The following is a 17,541-nucleotide window of genomic DNA, read 5'->3' as shown; positions in this document are numbered from 1 at the left end:
GGCCTACTTATTACAGAAAAAAAGGTCCCAGTGTGTTTTCCAAATGTATGATGTTTTTGGAATGACATTACTGCTATACTGCGGGTGTTTTTAGCTAAAGTCATCATTTGTATTGTTGCTGTCTTGAGAGAATCATGTATTAACTTTATAAAGTCCAATTTCTCAGAAAACAGCCCATGTTTTTGGCTTAGTGACGATGCATTTTTCAGCTAATCCAAGAGGGTTTTCAATAGTTTATTTTATTTAAAAAGTGGGACAAGGTTCCCAACTCATAAAGGAACTCTAAATATTTTTGTTTATTTGAGAAACTACAATTATATATCACCAAATCTGGAGATAGATTGTTTTCACAGGACAGAAAGGGTATGACAAATTGCTAGCTAAACAATAAATAAGTAACTAACGCTGTCAGATAAGTATAAAGTAGGCTATGCTGCCTCTAGGATGGTGTTGATGATGTCAGCATAGCATACGTAAAAAGGCCAAATGAAGAAGTTTACCTGAGATTAAGTACAGTACTTGAGTATGTACTGAGTTACATTCCACCAATGTCTGTGAACATGTACAAAGAACTTCTTTGTACATGTTCACATATATAGATATATATATATACATACAGTTAAGAGTCAAGTAAATACTGATTAAAACTGTATTAGCACGAATGAAAACACACGCTAACATATCCTGAAACAAGCCCCTCAAGAAGAAGAAGTAGAAGTAGAAGAAGAAGAAGAGCCCGGTGACGTCACGCGTATTGACCAATAGGAGCAGGTCAACTTGTGACAGTTGGTAGTGTACTCGGCGGACAGCAGCAGCGACTGTAAACAAAACAGAAGATTTAATAACTTTCGTCGAATTGAAAGAAATGTGCATAAAGACGTCCTTTAATTTAAAATGTTGCTGAACGTCGTGTTACCGTAATTATTATAATAATTGTTTTAAGTTTCCTGTCGACTGTTTTCTTCTCAACCATGGTGAGTTTGGGTTTGACCCCGTCCCCTGCTGTTATATGTTGACAACGTTACTGTTGTGAACCGAATGTGCCGTTGACAAACGTTTTTAGCCCATATACCGCCCCGTGGGAACATATTGCTTTTGTCCACTGTGCCCTACAGAGACCGGCAGGATTAGGTGGTTTAAATGGGCTTTACTTGTGTAGTGTTGCGGATAAAATTAGACTCCGACAGCGTTAGAGATCCTGTGTCAGTGTGGATCTGTTGATCCCCTAAGAAAGAAGTCTGAGAGACAACTGTCAGGGCAAAAATGTCCTTCACAATTGTTTTTAATGTACAGTAACCAGTGGCGTTTTTATATGTAGCCTACAAACAGGGCCGGCCCTGACCAATTTGCTGCCCTAGGCAAGGTTTTAGCTGGCGCCCCCCCCCCCCCCCCCAAATGCAGACACTGACACTTACTATGACTCGCGAGTGCACGGTTGTGGCATGACCACCAAAACAGAAAGACTGTAACTGTATTTAGTTTCCTATCCATTTGAACATGATTTAAGTGCGGGGGGGGGGGGGGGGACCTCACCTCTTCTAGGGGGGTCCGGGGGCATGCACCCCCGGGAAGACTTTTTTTTTTTTTAATATTGAAGTTAAAAGCATCAATCTGGTGCACTTTGAGAGCAACATCAGGAAATCTATGGATACATCTCTCAACACCCAGATGAAACAGAACTGTAAGCAGATTTTCTTTTTCTTTATGGATATTTTACAAATCACTCACCTTTCAAACTGTATTCTTGTTTATTAATAACAACTTTTTTGTACTGTCATATAGTATTTTATACCTGTTTTTCACCTATTCTCTTATTTTTTTATAACTATAATGATCATATCAAGGTGTGCCTTTACCTCACTGAGCTGAGGTTCAGTGCCGCCCAGTCTTTCAGGAGAGAGCTCTCCAAAGCTCTCCCCCCACGGCCGCTTACACAGTAAATTCCAATGTTAATAAAAGCACACAGAAGCTGTGTACGTTTTTTAGGAGTTTGATTTATTTTAAATTAACACAAATACAAAATTAAAACCTATAATTGCACACTAAAACCATTATTTCAAAAAAAGAACAATTTCACATAAACCTCTGGTTTTTACTGGGGCTGGGGCAGTTCAACTTGATTTGGGGGGGGGGGGGTGTGTGCCATAGTTTATGGGCGCTGTACGCAATATAGGCGTAGTTATGTTACTATAAGATAATAAATGTACTTTGTTGATCCAAAATCGGGAAATGTTGTTGTTATGAAATAAAAAATTTTTTTTTTATTTCTAACTTTTTTTTTCCCCCCAATTTTTGGCGCCCCCTATGGGTTGATGCGCCCTTAGCATTCGCCTATACTGCCTATGCCGAGGGCCGGCCCTGCCTACAAAAGTGGTGGGGCACAAAAAACTTAGATGTCTATAGCTTCTGCAGTGAGGTTCATGGCTGGTGAGGCACTGGCACTGACTTCGGGTTTACAAATATTATATTTTGACCTAAATCAAAATATAATATTATTTTCAAAAGCTTTTTTTGTCTGATGCTTCGATTAATTTTAAACAGACAGTTCAACAAAAGGATACCCAAAAAATGTAATTTTATCATTTAAATATTGAATTGTTCTCTCTTAGTAAGATCCCATTTTCAATAAAATTGCGATCTTACCTTGACTTGAAGATGAAGTCCATTTGCCTATCCTTCTGGACAAAAATCTCTATTACTTTTCTGTAAAAGTCCTCCTTATCTTCTTGTAGTTTCAAAAGTCTATCATAAATCTAATCGATAGATTTATGATTCGAAAATTATAAAATTAGGGTAGACATGTGGATATTATCCGGCTGAACAAAACGTGCATTTATCTAACAGCTACGTTTCCCACAGATCTTATTTTGAGCTATTTTCTAAAATCCTATGGAGAAATCTGATTGCTTTTTTGTCGAGGGAAGCCATGCGCAGCTTACTTCCGGGTTTTAGGACGCCTCTCTCGTCTCCTTTGGTCTCCTCTTCACACACACCACACTTTTCGCGGCACACGTACTTACAGCCAATCAGCTCTGAATGATGTGAGATGACGTATGGTGGGGATGGCAGCTCTATGCCCCTATGGTCATTATTTTTTTGCCACACACATTAAATAGGACAATACTCTGAGCATGCGCAGTGTAGTTTTTATAGTCACCGTTCACTTAGAGAGTGAGAGGGAGGGGCAGGATCGGGTTTTGAGTTTGATCGGAGTATTTGTACATATATATTTTACACCCTTTACGATGTAGTATTAAAAACTCCACTTTTAAATTACGGTTTCACCTAAATATATTTTTAAAATATATAATATGTTTGTTTTTTCAGTAATTTGTCTGCATTTTGTCACTGCACTATACCTTTGTAATGATTTGTGATGACCTAGTAGTTTCTGATCACCCGCCGCTCCATTGCAGGATGCTGACGGCCCCCAGGCCCTGTGTGACCTCTGCTTGGCTCAGGTGTGCAGCAGCCTGGAGGCTCTGTGCAGCAGGAGAGCAGACGGCTCCCTGGGCCTCAGCTTGGCCCCGGTGTTTCCACAGGAGATGGCAGACCAGTTACTGCGCAATATGGCGACTAAAGGTAGGTCAGGAGGATAGAAAAAGGATCTGACAACATCAATATCAACAACTGCTTCTACGAAAGGAGAGAAGTTCTGTTACAAGTGGTAAAAAAGGGTGAAATGATCTTACTTCACCAAAATGTCACTTAGGTCTTCAGTTGGAGACATTTTTGTCCTATGACACTTTATTACCAACACCATTCATGCAGTTTATTTGAGTCCTAATGTACTGTGAAAAGCACATTCCGGCCTTTCAGGTATGTAACAGACCGCTGTGTGACCAAAATAACTCATCTTCTGTCTTTTCAAGTAGTTGGAGGATGTCGTATTTTTTAGTCTTATTGATATTATATTAAGATTTTAGAAATGTATGTAAATGTCAAGTCTGTCAAAACACACATTTATATTAATGTCTGTTGCGGTGGAAACCGGGACTTCTTCTCATTTTCAATTTAAATTATAATGCATACTTGAAGAAAACAGAGCACTGAGTGAGAACAATTATATTTTTAAGTATTTATTTGTAATTTTGAACTATTATTAAAGTTTATAATGAGATATTTTTATTACAAAAAAGAAGAATCCCAATATCAAATATATACAATTATTGAGAAATATATTTATATATTTTTTTAAATGTCAGTTAGTTTGTTGTTAATGTTAAAAGAAAAGAAGAACAAAAAAGAAATGTCCTCTGGATTCTCCAGGCAAACAACTTTGAAAATAGCAATATCCTTAAGCCACCCCATCATCATATGATTTATGAGTTTACAATGTACTATGCCAGGCTGAAATGATGGAAAAAGTGTATTCCATCAACACCAATGAGGCTGAACTGATGCTACTTTTTCCTACAAGGGATACTGAATGACACAACTGTTGGGATTTTCCAAAACTGCAAAGAGCTCCGCCTGCGCAGAGCATCAATCCGCCGCTGTACGGTGTCTGCAGAAGCCTTCCGCCTGGCCCTCTGCCCTCACAGGCTCCAGGAACTAGACGCCGCCTGGGCCTCCGGCGGCCTCACAGGGGCTAACATCGTCTCGGGCCTGGCCTCCAACCCGGAGTGCAGATCAAGCCTGCGGAGGTTGTGCCTCACTGGGCTACATGTGGACTGGGAGTCCCTGGTGGAGGTTGGAGTTGGCTTCAGCTCCCTGCAGGGCTTGAGGACACTCAACATGGCCAACACAGACCTGACTGATGCTGCCCTGGAGGATATCTGCTCTCTCCCTCAGCTGGAGAGCCTGGACATCTCCTGCAGCGCTGTGTCGAAGCTTACTGCACTCCTCCGTTGCAAGAACACGCTGAGATCTTTCATCGGTCACAAGCTGCAGCAGCTGGATATATCGCCTCTCAGGTGTCTCTCTGTCCTCAGTCAACTTCACACCCTCAGGCATCTAGACTTTTCAGAGGACCACTTTGCAGTGGATGACAGTGACGGGAAAGACGGGGAGGAGACGGTGCGGCAGCTTCTGGAGGGGAGTGCTCAGGTCCTTCCTTCACTTGTATCCCTCGATATCTCTGGACGGAAGAGGACCAGTGAAGCATCAGTCAGAGCGTTTGTGGAGGCCAGAGGTGGACTGGTGTTCTTGGGCCTGCTAGCCACCGGGGCTAGCTCCTGTGAAATCCTGACTTCACAGAGAAACTTAAAAGTAAGGCGCTAGTGCTAGCATCGGTCATAGAGTTGACGTCGGAGCATGTTATGGGCAGACACTTAAGCTGGAGTCTCGCATATGTTTCTCATTATCCTTTGACTTGAGGCTGTTTGTATATGCCTGCTGCATTTCCTGTCTCTCTTTAAAATGCTGATGTGCTGCTGTGTATGTTCAGGTAACCGGAGAGGCAAATGAGAACCAGGTGTGCGAGGCCCTGCGGAGGTACAGAGACCGCGAGTGTTTCATACGAGAGGCCCTCCTCCACCTCTACAATCTAACCACTGACATTGACAAACCTCGGCCAGACATGCTAAAGGTACTATGCATATCATTGTGCTGGAACAATGTCTTCAAAGCATCATTTTCTTTTTACAGACATTTTAATTTGAAAGTCTTTCTACCTCATTCTCCTTTGTAAAGAGGCTAGTATTTTCCATCTGTTCTTTTCAGCTAAATGGGAACAAACTGTACAGCTAAAGTCAAGATGTCCTCTGACCTGACGTAGTAATTACTGTATTTTAGTCGTGCTCGCAAAGAGGAGGTTGTGTCTAGTAAAATAGAACAATGCAGCATCACAGCTGTCTGGGTGAGTTTTAAGAGGTGGGAGGGTCAGAGAGACACGCTGTCCCATCACTGTCCACAAAACTGACACCCAAATTCTAGCTGCAAAGGCGATGAAGAGCACACGTCAAAAGCCCCCCTGCCTCACCCCCCACATTCAGCCCTTTCCATCTGACTCTGAAGCACATGAGTTGTAATGCACTCCTTGTTTCCTGTAGCTGGTTCTAGAGGGGATGCAGAGCCAGCCCACCTCCCTGCACATCCACCTGGTGGCCACAGCGTGCGTCTTTAATCTGACCGCTCAGGACCTGGCAGAGGCCATGCCTGTCTGCCTGCTCACCTCCACCGTCACCCCAGCTGCTGATCGCCATGGAGAGCTTCCCCAGCCACCAACAGGTCAGAGGACATGCTCAGTGTTTCATATTACAGGCCCATTTTCATATTTTGTAGTTTCACAACAGTACCAAGTATGTCTCTCTTGCTGCCAGGTAACTGCCCTTCACCATATTGTGACCTTAGATTTGCAGCATTTTGTTACAACTCCCTATTTTTTATAACCTTCATTTCAACCCTTTTTGATAGCAGCCATACCTCTGTCAAAAAAGCAATCATACGCCTCTATCAACACATTCCTTATCATTTTCTTAAATACATCAATGGATATGATTCTAGATATGTCTCTTCATTTTCAATTCCCATGGTGCAACGTAGAACAATACATCCTTCCCCAGATCCTTCAAAACCCTTATCCTAGGAAAACACACTACAGGAAACGGGACACCCCAAGAAGCACAACAGGGCCTCTTTAATTTCCTGAGCATTTAAACCCCATTTTAAACTTAGCATAGTTGTTTTGTAATAACTGAATTGCAGTGTGAAGTTATGCAAATCCTTTACCATGGAGGGAGCATCTATATAAATGATAGTATCATCAGCATAGAGGTTTATTTTGGATTGATTGTCCATTCCTTAACCTTCAGACAGTATTGAGTTACTTCATAATGCCTTCATATTTTCTTACACCCATGTGGTTTCCCTTCCTCCAGGTGCAAAAGAACTGTCTGCTGGCGCTCTGCAGTGACTACATCCTTCAGGACATCCCTTTTGACAAGTTAGTTCATGAGCCCACAGTTACGCAAGATAATCAGCGCTCTCAAAGAATGGCACTGTATTGTTTTTCCAGCTAAAGTATATTTTGTCTTGAAATCTAATTGCCAAAAGAAATAGTTCCTCCAGATGTAAAAATGAAGACTTGAACTCAAATGTCTGCCCATATGTTTGTAATACTCCTTATGTCCACAATGTGATCATGGCTCAGGTATTTTGCGGCCACGCTGGTGATTAACTGGCTGCGAAGCCACCAGGATCCCACCCTTCAGAGGATGGCGGTGGCTGTCATCTCCATTCTGGTGGCCAAGGTCAAGACACTGCTCACTTACTGTGCATTAGTGTGCTGCAGGGAAATAGTATAGCAGCTGTTAAGAGCCCTGTGCTCAGCCACCACCTGTACTTCTGCAGAAATAGTTCAAACATCCAGCTTTCATTTAGTCCCTGTGTGATAAATATGTTCTACTGTGACATTTAGGAAAATATAGAATTCAATTCATTGATTGGTTTTATTTACAGTTGTCCACAGAGGAGACGGTTAAACTCGGCAAGGATGTCTTTATTATGAAGGTATATTAACACTTGCGCACTTTAACAAGGTCCCAGCTTAGCACTTGATATGCACGAGTGTATTTCTAGTCTCCCCCTTTCTGTCTTTCTCACCCGCTCTATTTTCCATGACCTGCCATGTACTCATTTGCTCACTGTCACCTCATTGCTCCATGCACTCACGGTTTGACGTTACCCCACTGTTCAATTACGCCACTCTGATTCTCTTTGTGTGTGTGTAATCAAGCCTCTCTATACTTTATTTTTCGCTTATATTGTTGTTGTTTTTTTATTTGCATTTTAAGATATTAGTTGGTTACAGGGCATACATAATGAAATGAGATACAATTCAAACAAAAAAACATCGAATAACTAAATAACAATCCATAAATCTAAAAAATCTAAAGAAAGAAATAGAAAAAAACCTTCTCTTTGACTTTGGTGTTTTTCCAAGTTATAATACATATGGTTTCTTATTTAGAGAAATACCACAAATAAAATGTTCCCTTAATAATCCTCTTTTTATCTTGATTAGTTTATAAACTTATGTCCACTTGTTGATATGTTGTTTAGGTCAATACCACCACAAGATGTTGCCTCCATTTCTACAAAAGCATTCTGTTTTCTCCCCTTTTTAGCTTTTAAATGTCTCTTTCTACCGCTCCATTCCATCTCATGTTTTCTCTGCTCATTTCCTCCATCCCACAGCAGCTGCTGGCTATAGTGCAGCAGAAAGCCATGGCGGGAGTGGTGGACTCCACTCTGAAGTTCGCCCTCAGCGCTCTGTGGAACCTGACGGACGAGATGCCCACCGCTGCTCGCAATTTTATCGAGTGCCAGGGCCTGGGGCTGTATGAGGAGGTTCTTGAGGTACAAGGGCTCCAGAAACACACGTTAATGCTCGAATGCACCCACCCACCTACACACAGACACACACAACATCTTTTCATGCTGTCCTTTTTTTGTGTTCCAGACTTACTACACTGAACCCTCCATTCAGCAGAAAGTTCTTGGCCTTCTGGTGAGAGTGTGTGTGTGTGTGGTGTGTGTGTGTGTGTGTGTGTGTGTGTGTGTGTGTGTGTGTGTGTGTGTGTGTGTGTGTGTGTGTGTGTGTGTGTGTGTGTGTGTGTGTGGTGTGTGTGTGTGTGTGTGTGTGTGTGTGTGTGTGTGTGTGTGTGTGTGTGTGTGTGTGTGTGTGTGTGCAACATCTTGTGGTGGTATTGCATCCTTTAGGATGATTGTAAGTACAAAACTCAACAAAATGTATAACATGAATCTCTGTTTTTAGTGCAGAAATGTTCCATGTTATAAACCAAAAGTTGTTTACAGCTTTTTGCAATCGTTCCCACATTCAGGATGTAATAATCAGGCAGCAGCTGAATTTCAGAGTTCTTTCAAATATTTACATATTGCTCAGAAATGTTTAAATCATTTGAGAAATATGATTAAAATGAACTCCATGTGTTGGCAATCTGACATATTATAATTGCCGTCATGGTTTGTCTCTCTCTGTTGCAGAACAACATAGCCGAGGTGGAGGGGTTACAGGGGGACCTGATGGAGGAGGGCCTGCTGGAGCACATCCTCAGCCTGCTGCAGGACTCTGAGGTGGAGGTGGGGGTCCGTTACTTTGCGGGGGGGGACTCTGGCACAGCTCGCCTCCAGACCTGAGGCCTGGACCCTGGGCGACGAGCTCCACAGCAACACCGTGAAGCAGCTGGTGTGTGTGAGAGAGGAGCGTTATAGGTGCTAGTCTACATTTCCCCTTTGGCTCTTGTTTAAAAGTGTATTTTCTTTTGTTCCAGCATGAATCGATAATGACATGGAACCAACTGGAGAGGGAAATGGTCTCTTACAGGTAACGAAACAGAAGCTTTGTAAAAGTGGAGTTTTTAAAGGATGCGTCAGCTAGCCAATCAGAGCAGACTGGGCTCTGGTTTCAGACAGAGGGTGAAAAGAGGTTCTGCAGCACAGGCAGTATGAGAAAAATAAAGAGCTTTTTCAACATTAAAGCATGGAGACATGTCCCAGTAGAGACACTACATACAAATGTGAAATAATAATAATAACTTCAATTTATATAGCGCCTTTCAAGAAACCAAAGGACGCTTTACAATAGAACGAGGGGCCGTGGGGGGGAAACAAAGAAAACGGTCGAACAACAGGGTGAAAATAAGAAGATAAAAAAACGAAATAAACAAAGGTTGATCAATACAAAAGGAAGAGGAGAGAGCTAACTGACTGTGTTTTGAGTGCTTTTCAGTCAGCAGTCCTGATTTCAAGGGGGAGGGAGTTCCCTTTATTAAATCTCCTCATTCTGTCTATTCTATTTAACATCAACCTACATGTTGCATAACACTTTTTGTTGTCGTTTCCTATCAATAAGACATCCTACATTCTCTCCACACTCTGCCATTCCATTTGGTTGCTGATTTAGTGGTTTTTTAGAAGGGAATCCACACAGACCATCACAAGAGTGCCTTTTAAAATCTATTAACAATACATTTCTATGACTGACACCTCAGTTTACATTCCCTCTTTCCATCGATGCCAAAGAAAATAAACATTCCAGTTATTAAAGCATAAAACAAAACAAAGAAAAAAGGTTTTATCCCTGTGCTTTGTCTCCTTGTTTCCACATTTCAGGTCGTTCCGTCCATTTTGCCCTCTGCTTCAGACTTGGCAGCCCTCGGGGGTGCAGCTGTGGGCAGTGTGGGCCATACATCTGGTCTGCGGTCAGAATAGTAAGACACACAAACACCCTTCTGAGGGGGTATTTAGGGGGAGATTAACAACTGGGATTCACAGGGGTGGATTCATAGGGGTCAGCATATTTAGATACATGTGTCATACATAATGTGTTACAGTACTGGAGCTGCAATGATAATAAGACATCACCTTTGAGAAACTTGGTCGTGGAATTTTTTTACTTGTAAACTAGAAAATAATCTATAGATGAAACAATGTTTAAAATAGTGGCTGCCCTTTACTGTATTTCATCATTTAAATATACCACACATGTGCACCATATGTAATATTCAATAGATGAATGCAGACTTCTCCGGAGTATTAATATTTGAGTGTAAGCGTGCTCAATCTGCCAATCCTCTCACATGTTATGCTAACGTCTTCTCTCTATCCTCTAGCTTCACATTACAGGAGCATGATGGAGAAGGAGGGTGTGACTGAACTTCTGCGGGCTTTGGCTGCACATCCCGACACACACAGCGACATTAGAGAACTGTCAGACAGCATCCTGCTCATGGTGGATCAACAGCAGAATGGCTCGGCGTCCACCAAGAACCACACAGAGCCTCAAAACTCTTGACAAAAGTGAAATATAATATATTTTATTTATTGTTGAGGTTGAAGATAAAGAATTGAATCACATTGGAATTTTTCTGTCAGAATAGTGTAATTTATGTCAAAATCTTTATTTAAAATGCTAATTTAATTTTAAATTATTTTGCGAGGAATAAAGTGTTTACATACGTGAAATTAATATGTTTGGTAATATTGCATAAAATCCCACACCTGTCACTAGGGGGTGCTTTGGTACTGTAGCTTCAGGGCTTTCTGTCCCTAAGCTCTGTGTTTGTACAATATTTACTCAGCACATGATCAGACTTAAAATCAAACATGATTCCAAGCAAAATATTAAAGCCACCTGTTTATCTGTCTGTACCGAGTGCATCACTATAAAGCAGTCATGCTGGAAAACAAGGTATCTAGGTATCCTAGATGCTGAATTTATTTTATTTTATATAACACAGCTGGAAGACAGAACCGCTTGTAGGCATCTACAGAGTCTATTCTAAGTTGCCCTATAAATAAATCCTTTTGAAAAGTGAATTAACAACCTCCCGTGAATATATGAGTTGTACCACAGTGTTAAAATGTCAAATCCCCTTTAATTGACATTTTTGAATCCCCTAGAGGATTTTGTGCTTGTGATTCAGCCAGGTTAGTCATCTTGTTGCCAGTGGTAGGCTATATAAGACAGAAAAAAACGGCGTAAACTGATACAGGGTCAGCATTTAATCACTGCTTCACCATTAATGTCACAGAGGCAGTCCTGGGGGGTTAAAGGTCATGCGCACCATAATGAACATGGTGTGGTGTTACGGTAAGAAGTTCAAAGGCAAGAGAAGTGTGGGAAAATGCCACTGCTTTCCAGGCAACCCAGTCTCACTGCATTTCGTGTTATAGTCACGACATTTAATCTATTGATTCGTGTTCACCAACACGATTTCCCCCTTTTTTTAAAAAGCAATGTATTTCTATTGGTAGTATGTTTCGTGCCTGCAAAAATGTCTCAGCTGTGCACCGTGTTTGGTGTAAATATAGCCTATTTACCAATTGGATCAAAAATATAAAAGTCAGCCGAATTAATGTTGATACTGCAAACGAATCACGTAAGGAGGTGAACAGAAAATATAAAAGTGGTGTTCATTGTCTTATTAGGTTTGTGGTTTCAAGAGTCCATAAATAATCAAGTGACACACGAGAAAGCGGCAGGAAGAAAGACTATCAAATAACTGGAGGAAAGAATTGAAGCGCTCACAAAGTCTGGTTAGCATTACTAGCATTAAAGCTCATACAAATAAACATGTTTGATCTTTACAGAAAACACAATTTGGGGAGATAATTTTTCGGATGCTAGCAACTGTTTTCAGTAGAGAAATACAATATATTTGTATTAAAAAGCTGGATGATATTAATGACAGGAATACATTGAAACTAGACCCAAAAGAAGGATTAATGCATGTCAGAATACATACACCTTGTAAAAGTTCAATGTGGTGTTTAAAATACGTTCTTTAAATGCATTTTCTATGGACTCAACATAAAAATATAAGCCATAGCTGTTTTCATGTGTTTCATGTCTTTATGCTAAGCTAATCCGCTTGCTGTAGCTTCATATTTAGAAAACAGACATGAAAGTGGTATCAATATTGAGCAACAACGCAAATAAGTACCTCTCCTAAAAAGTCAAACAATTCATTTCAGAATGCAGAAGCAAAGACAGAAATAGGTATGTTGACAGGTGCAAAATAGGATTTATGGACACAAATATCACAAGTTAAATAAAGCATTGGAGGGATACAACGAGATGAGAGGAGTGAAGTAAGTCATAGGAAAATGAAAGACCCTTTCATGCTCCACGATAGTTTGAGCAAAAATACCCTGGACCAATATGCAGATCCCTGTCTCAGTTTGAAATATCATTGTGCTGTTTTGAATTGGAGCTTAGTGTGAGTAAGCATCTCGTTATCTCACTTTTGCAGACAGCTCTATTGGATTACCATAATCGTGAACCAGTCTGGGCACCCAGAATACACTAACGTACAATGCATTTCAGTTGTGTGTTTGCTTTTTCACATGTGGGGGGGGGGAGTTTGCATTTGTGCTGTTATACCTGTATCTGTGAGCTAACAAGGACCCAATAAAGACTATGTCTTTGACTTGGATGCTAATTAGACACCAGCTACCCTTCTAAATACCCAGAGAGCAAAAGTTTAAACAAATACATTCAAAGAGCATGAAGAGAGGTCAAGCAAGAAGAAAAACAAACCAATTGTGACGCACAAAAGGACATAACATCGTCTCTCAAATGACCTTTTATTGCTGGTGAAGGATACAGAGTTGGCAGGCCCCTGAGCCTGTGTGTAGAAATGCAACAGCTGTTTCAACAGGAGTGTCCTTCTCTTTGCGGAGTGGATGCAGGGGCTTACTCTTCATCATCAATCAATAGCCACTTTTGCAGAGGAGGCTTTAGCAGAGTGTGTCAATGTCTAGTCCAAAAAATTGACATACAGTATGCAACATACATTATTTCTGGTTATAATGTAATATGATAATGATGGACATGGTGAGGGAAATAAAACTGGAGAAAACCAATGCAAATTCTTTCATGAAAATAAGGCAATTTCCCTACTTCCTGTCCCTCTTTCTGTGCTTTAGTGTGGGCCAAACCAGGAGATTATACATGATATGTTTACAAATTGTAAGCATAGGAAATATTTTTAACTTAATAATAACTTGCAGCAGTTTCTGTTCCAGCTTTTTGAGGTTGGATTTGGCAGACAGTAATTTGATGCTGTCATCCATATGTGGCAGGGATTAATGATGACATTTTCTTGCAATAACTGAAACCCAGGCTGCCTTTTCCCTAGCTCTAGTGTCTGAAAAATATGTCCCATATTTCTAACTTTGGTGTAAGTAATACCACTGCTCTGTGACAAAAGGATTTTCATCCTATTTTGTGTGTCTGTGGGAACGAGCGTGTTTGGTTATGTTTCAGAAGGCTATTATGGTCCGTTAGTTCCGCTCTCACTTCATGTCACATATCCAATCTGCGGGCCTTTTACAGTTTGCCTTCGTCCCAGCAGATGCACACAATGATGCAAACATCCACAGGCAGGAAACACACCTGCAAAAGCTTCTGCAGTAGCTGTGTGAATGTCCTTGTTTATTCACCAAACTGGCTGACAGTCAGAGATGTGATGTTAATGTGACCCAACCAGCTGAGTTCATCTCTGTCCTGAAGCTCATCCTGACCACTGCCTCAGCATGTTTGGTAAGTGATGGGAAACAGAGAAGTGAACACACATCCATTCTCAGGCACAACGATATCTCCATTAGAACCACTGTATTTCAACTTCAAACAATAGCATTACATTTTGGGAAATATGTTTTCTTGCCAAGAGTGAGATTTCTGACAACCTTTTGCTAGAGCAAGCTAGATGTTCCCAGTTTGTATGCTATGCTAAGCTAACTCGCTGCTAGATTTGGCTTCATAACATTTCAACTTCAATGGAACAAGGAATACTACAATGCAACGCTATGCTTCTTTGTTGAAGCAAATAATACAGTCAAAATACAGTTGGGTGCCTGCTAGCCGTTTCCTTTGGCTTTTAGGATTTTAGCTTAGCTAATAAGCTACTGGCTGAAGCTTCAGAATTACAGGCATCAAAGTGGTGTCAAACGTCTCACCTTGGTCTCTGCATTAAAGCTAACAAGCATTAATCCCAAAATGTGTACCTTTTTTTAATTGAATTTGTTTTAGGTTTGATGTAGGAAGGTGCAGTTCTCGTTTGTGTTGGTAGCGTTAGTGAGTACAGATCATTTATTTTCAAAGCTTTTACAGAGTAAAATGGAGTCAGAGGTGACTGGTGTTGCAGTCCATTATGGAGGCAGAACTGATGCTTTTGTCTCATGCATGCTTGTGCCTTAATATGTTCTGTATTTGCAATGTGGGTGTGTCGAAAGTGCAAATCCATTGAGTATATTATTCTGCTGATATAGGCCTACAGTACCACCAAGTGCCCATATGGAAACAAAAACTGTCAATAGTGAGAGTCTTCAGAGCCAAGTGTTTGCTTGCATGGTACACAAGAACTATGCACATGTTTATGACTTGGCATTCCATCTTCCTCACTGTGCTGACATGTATTAGGGCAGCTAGCTCTCCAATTTCCTGGCCGCACCCTTACCCTTGCCTATGGCATCACATGGCCTAATCAGTGAGCTTAGCAGAATGTAATGCACCCTCACAGTTGAGACTATGTGTTGAATGTAGATAAATGAGGGTGCACTACACAAATCTCAGTAGACATGCAGATGAATCAATATATTTTACTGAATGAAGCCATGCAAATGTTACACCCAATGCCCAAAATCCAACTCGCCACCATATGGCCAACTCGCCACCCTCCCTCTGGAACTCACTCCCATAACCCATCAGAGACTGACCTCACCACCTTCAAAAAACTTACAAAAACTCAACTCTTCAATCTGGCTTTTAATGTGTGATTGTTTTTGTATTATTTGACTTTAATTATATATATTTATTTGTTGTTCTTTTATTTTCACTATTATCTGTAAAGCGCCTTTGAGCACCTGTAAAAGCGCTAACAAAATTAATCTATTATTATTAGTATATGTTCAGAGGTATCTCAGCACACGGCAACTAACATGAGTAGATCGGTCACTATCTTGGATTGACACTTTGGCATCCAATTACGTATGTCCTGCTAATAAGTGTGCTTAGGATGGTTCATGCAATGCATACTGCCATGAGTCAAGATCACTCCCTTATATGACGAGGGAGTGCAATCAAACAGAGACATACCCACACTCCTGACTGTATGCTGACATACATCAGCAGCAGTGTATTGGAAAATGGTTTACCCTTTACAGCAGGGGTGTCAAACTCAATTTCATCACAGGCCACATCAGCATTATGGTTGCACTCAGAGGGCCGGTTGTAACTTTAAGACTATATAAAAATACATATATAAATATTTGATATATATAAAATAATGTATTATATTACATTATTGCCTCTGCATTGGATTATTACGGAGCCCCTAAAGGGACATGGAAAAAAAAAAAAAAGAGAGAGAGAGAAAGAAAAAAAATAAAGTCAGGAAAACGGATTTGTTTCTCGTGCGCACGAGAAACAAATCCGTTTTCCTGACTTTATTTTTTTTTTAGAAAGTTACCGATGCACCAAGGAGGAAGTGGAACACGAGACAACCCATTTCATTGCAGACTGTTATGTTTACGTGGGGAAATGACAGTGCATACATTATTTGAGATATATTTTGAAGTCAGACTTAATTGTATGGACATTTCGGCCAGGGTTGTAGAGCTATTGGTTTAAGCACCGGATTGGCAAAACACTGGCGAGTCTGTAAACCAGTCTGCTTTGATCTATGAATTAATGTCCGTGACTCTCAGAGTACTGTTTTATAGGGAAACAAACACACACACACACACACACACACACACACACACACACACACACACACACACACACACACACACACACACACACACACACACACACACACGCACACACACACACACACACACACACACACACACACACACACACACACACACACACACACACACACACACACACACACACACACACACACACACACACACACACACACACACACACACACACACACACACACACACACACACAGAGCCAGTGGCGGACTGGCCATCGGGACGTTCGGGACGAATCCCATTGGGCCGGTACCAAAGTGGGCCGCCCGTCACTAGCCGTCTAAGTACGATATATATCTCAAATAATGTATGCACTGTCATTTCCCCACGTAAACATAACAGTCTGCAATGAAATGGTTGTCTCCTGTGCGCTTCACTTCCTCCTTGGCGCACCGGTAACTTTCTCAACAAAAAAAAGTGCGCACGAGTTAGTAAAAAAAAAGTCAGGATAACGAGTTAGTATCTTGTGAGAGAAACGTTCTTGTGCGCACGAGATACTAACTCGTTATCCTGACTTTTTTTTTTCTCTCTGTTTTTTTTTTTTTTTTTTACATGTCCCTTTAGGGGCTCCGTAGATTATTATCTGATAGGGTAATAACTTCATAATTAACTACGTCTGAAAGCATAAGTCTAGGGCAAATAACTGCAAGTCTCTTCAGTGCGCATGTCACAAAATTATTTTAAAAGAAAAGTCAAATTCTGGGGAAAAGAAAAGTCAAAATCCCAAAAAAGAAGTGAAATTTGAAGAAAAAAAAGTAACATTTTGAAGAAAAAATGTCAAATTCTAAGAAAAAAGTCAAATGAGAGATGCATTGTGGGACATGTAGTTTATGGGCAACGTGCTCCTGTAAATCGGCATGTAAACATATAATAAACATATAATATTCTTTGCAAGTTCTTGTGGGGCCGCATTAAATGAAGTCACAGGCCGGATGTGGCCCCCGGGCCTTGAGTTTGACACCCCTGCTTTACAGGAACAACTTCACAATAGACATTTATCAGCAAATATTTGGACCTTTCATTGCAGGAGCAGCACTGGCATGTGCAGAAAATGAGACAATGGGCCCCTGGGCACAGACATGCACCGTCCTCACCATTTGTCTTACATAAGAGCAAGACAACAACGTTATAGTGGATAATTAGCTTTTTTTGTTGTGTTTCTTTGTGGTTTTTATATATATTCATGTCAATTTGTGTCTGTCTGAAGTCAGTTTGTGTCTCTTTATAGTAGTTTTGTGTCCCTTTGTTGTCCTTTTGTATCTCTGTGTAGTTATTTTGTATCTCTGTGTAGTTATTTTTTGTCTC

The 17,541-nt window shown here is 40.8% G+C and overlaps 1 protein-coding gene across 1 annotated transcript; it reads left to right on the top strand.

Annotated features, from left to right (window-relative positions):
• Positions 1–782: 782 nt before the first annotated feature.
• Positions 783–12,913, top strand: LOC117545635 (protein zyg-11 homolog). The gene is given in 16 exon segments (XM_034215488.1): positions 783–974; positions 3,417–3,582; positions 4,421–5,211; positions 5,390–5,530; positions 5,994–6,128; positions 6,130–6,171; positions 6,822–6,886; positions 7,094–7,193; positions 7,402–7,452; positions 8,140–8,301; positions 8,405–8,452; positions 8,950–9,066; positions 9,068–9,151; positions 9,237–9,289; positions 10,078–10,175; positions 10,578–12,913. Coding segments are annotated over 16 exon segments (2,238 nt in total). The 5' UTR covers positions 783–971; the 3' UTR covers positions 10,760–12,913.
• The last annotated feature ends 4,628 nt before the right edge of the window (positions 12,914–17,541 follow it).

This window comes from Gymnodraco acuticeps, unplaced genomic scaffold (assembly GCF_902827175.1).
Source record: "Gymnodraco acuticeps unplaced genomic scaffold, fGymAcu1.1, whole genome shotgun sequence".
In the NCBI taxonomy this organism is placed as follows: domain Eukaryota; kingdom Metazoa; phylum Chordata; class Actinopteri; order Perciformes; family Bathydraconidae; genus Gymnodraco; species Gymnodraco acuticeps.
The sequence above is the reverse complement of the archived record's forward strand: the minus strand, read 5'-3'. Positions and strand labels throughout refer to the sequence as shown.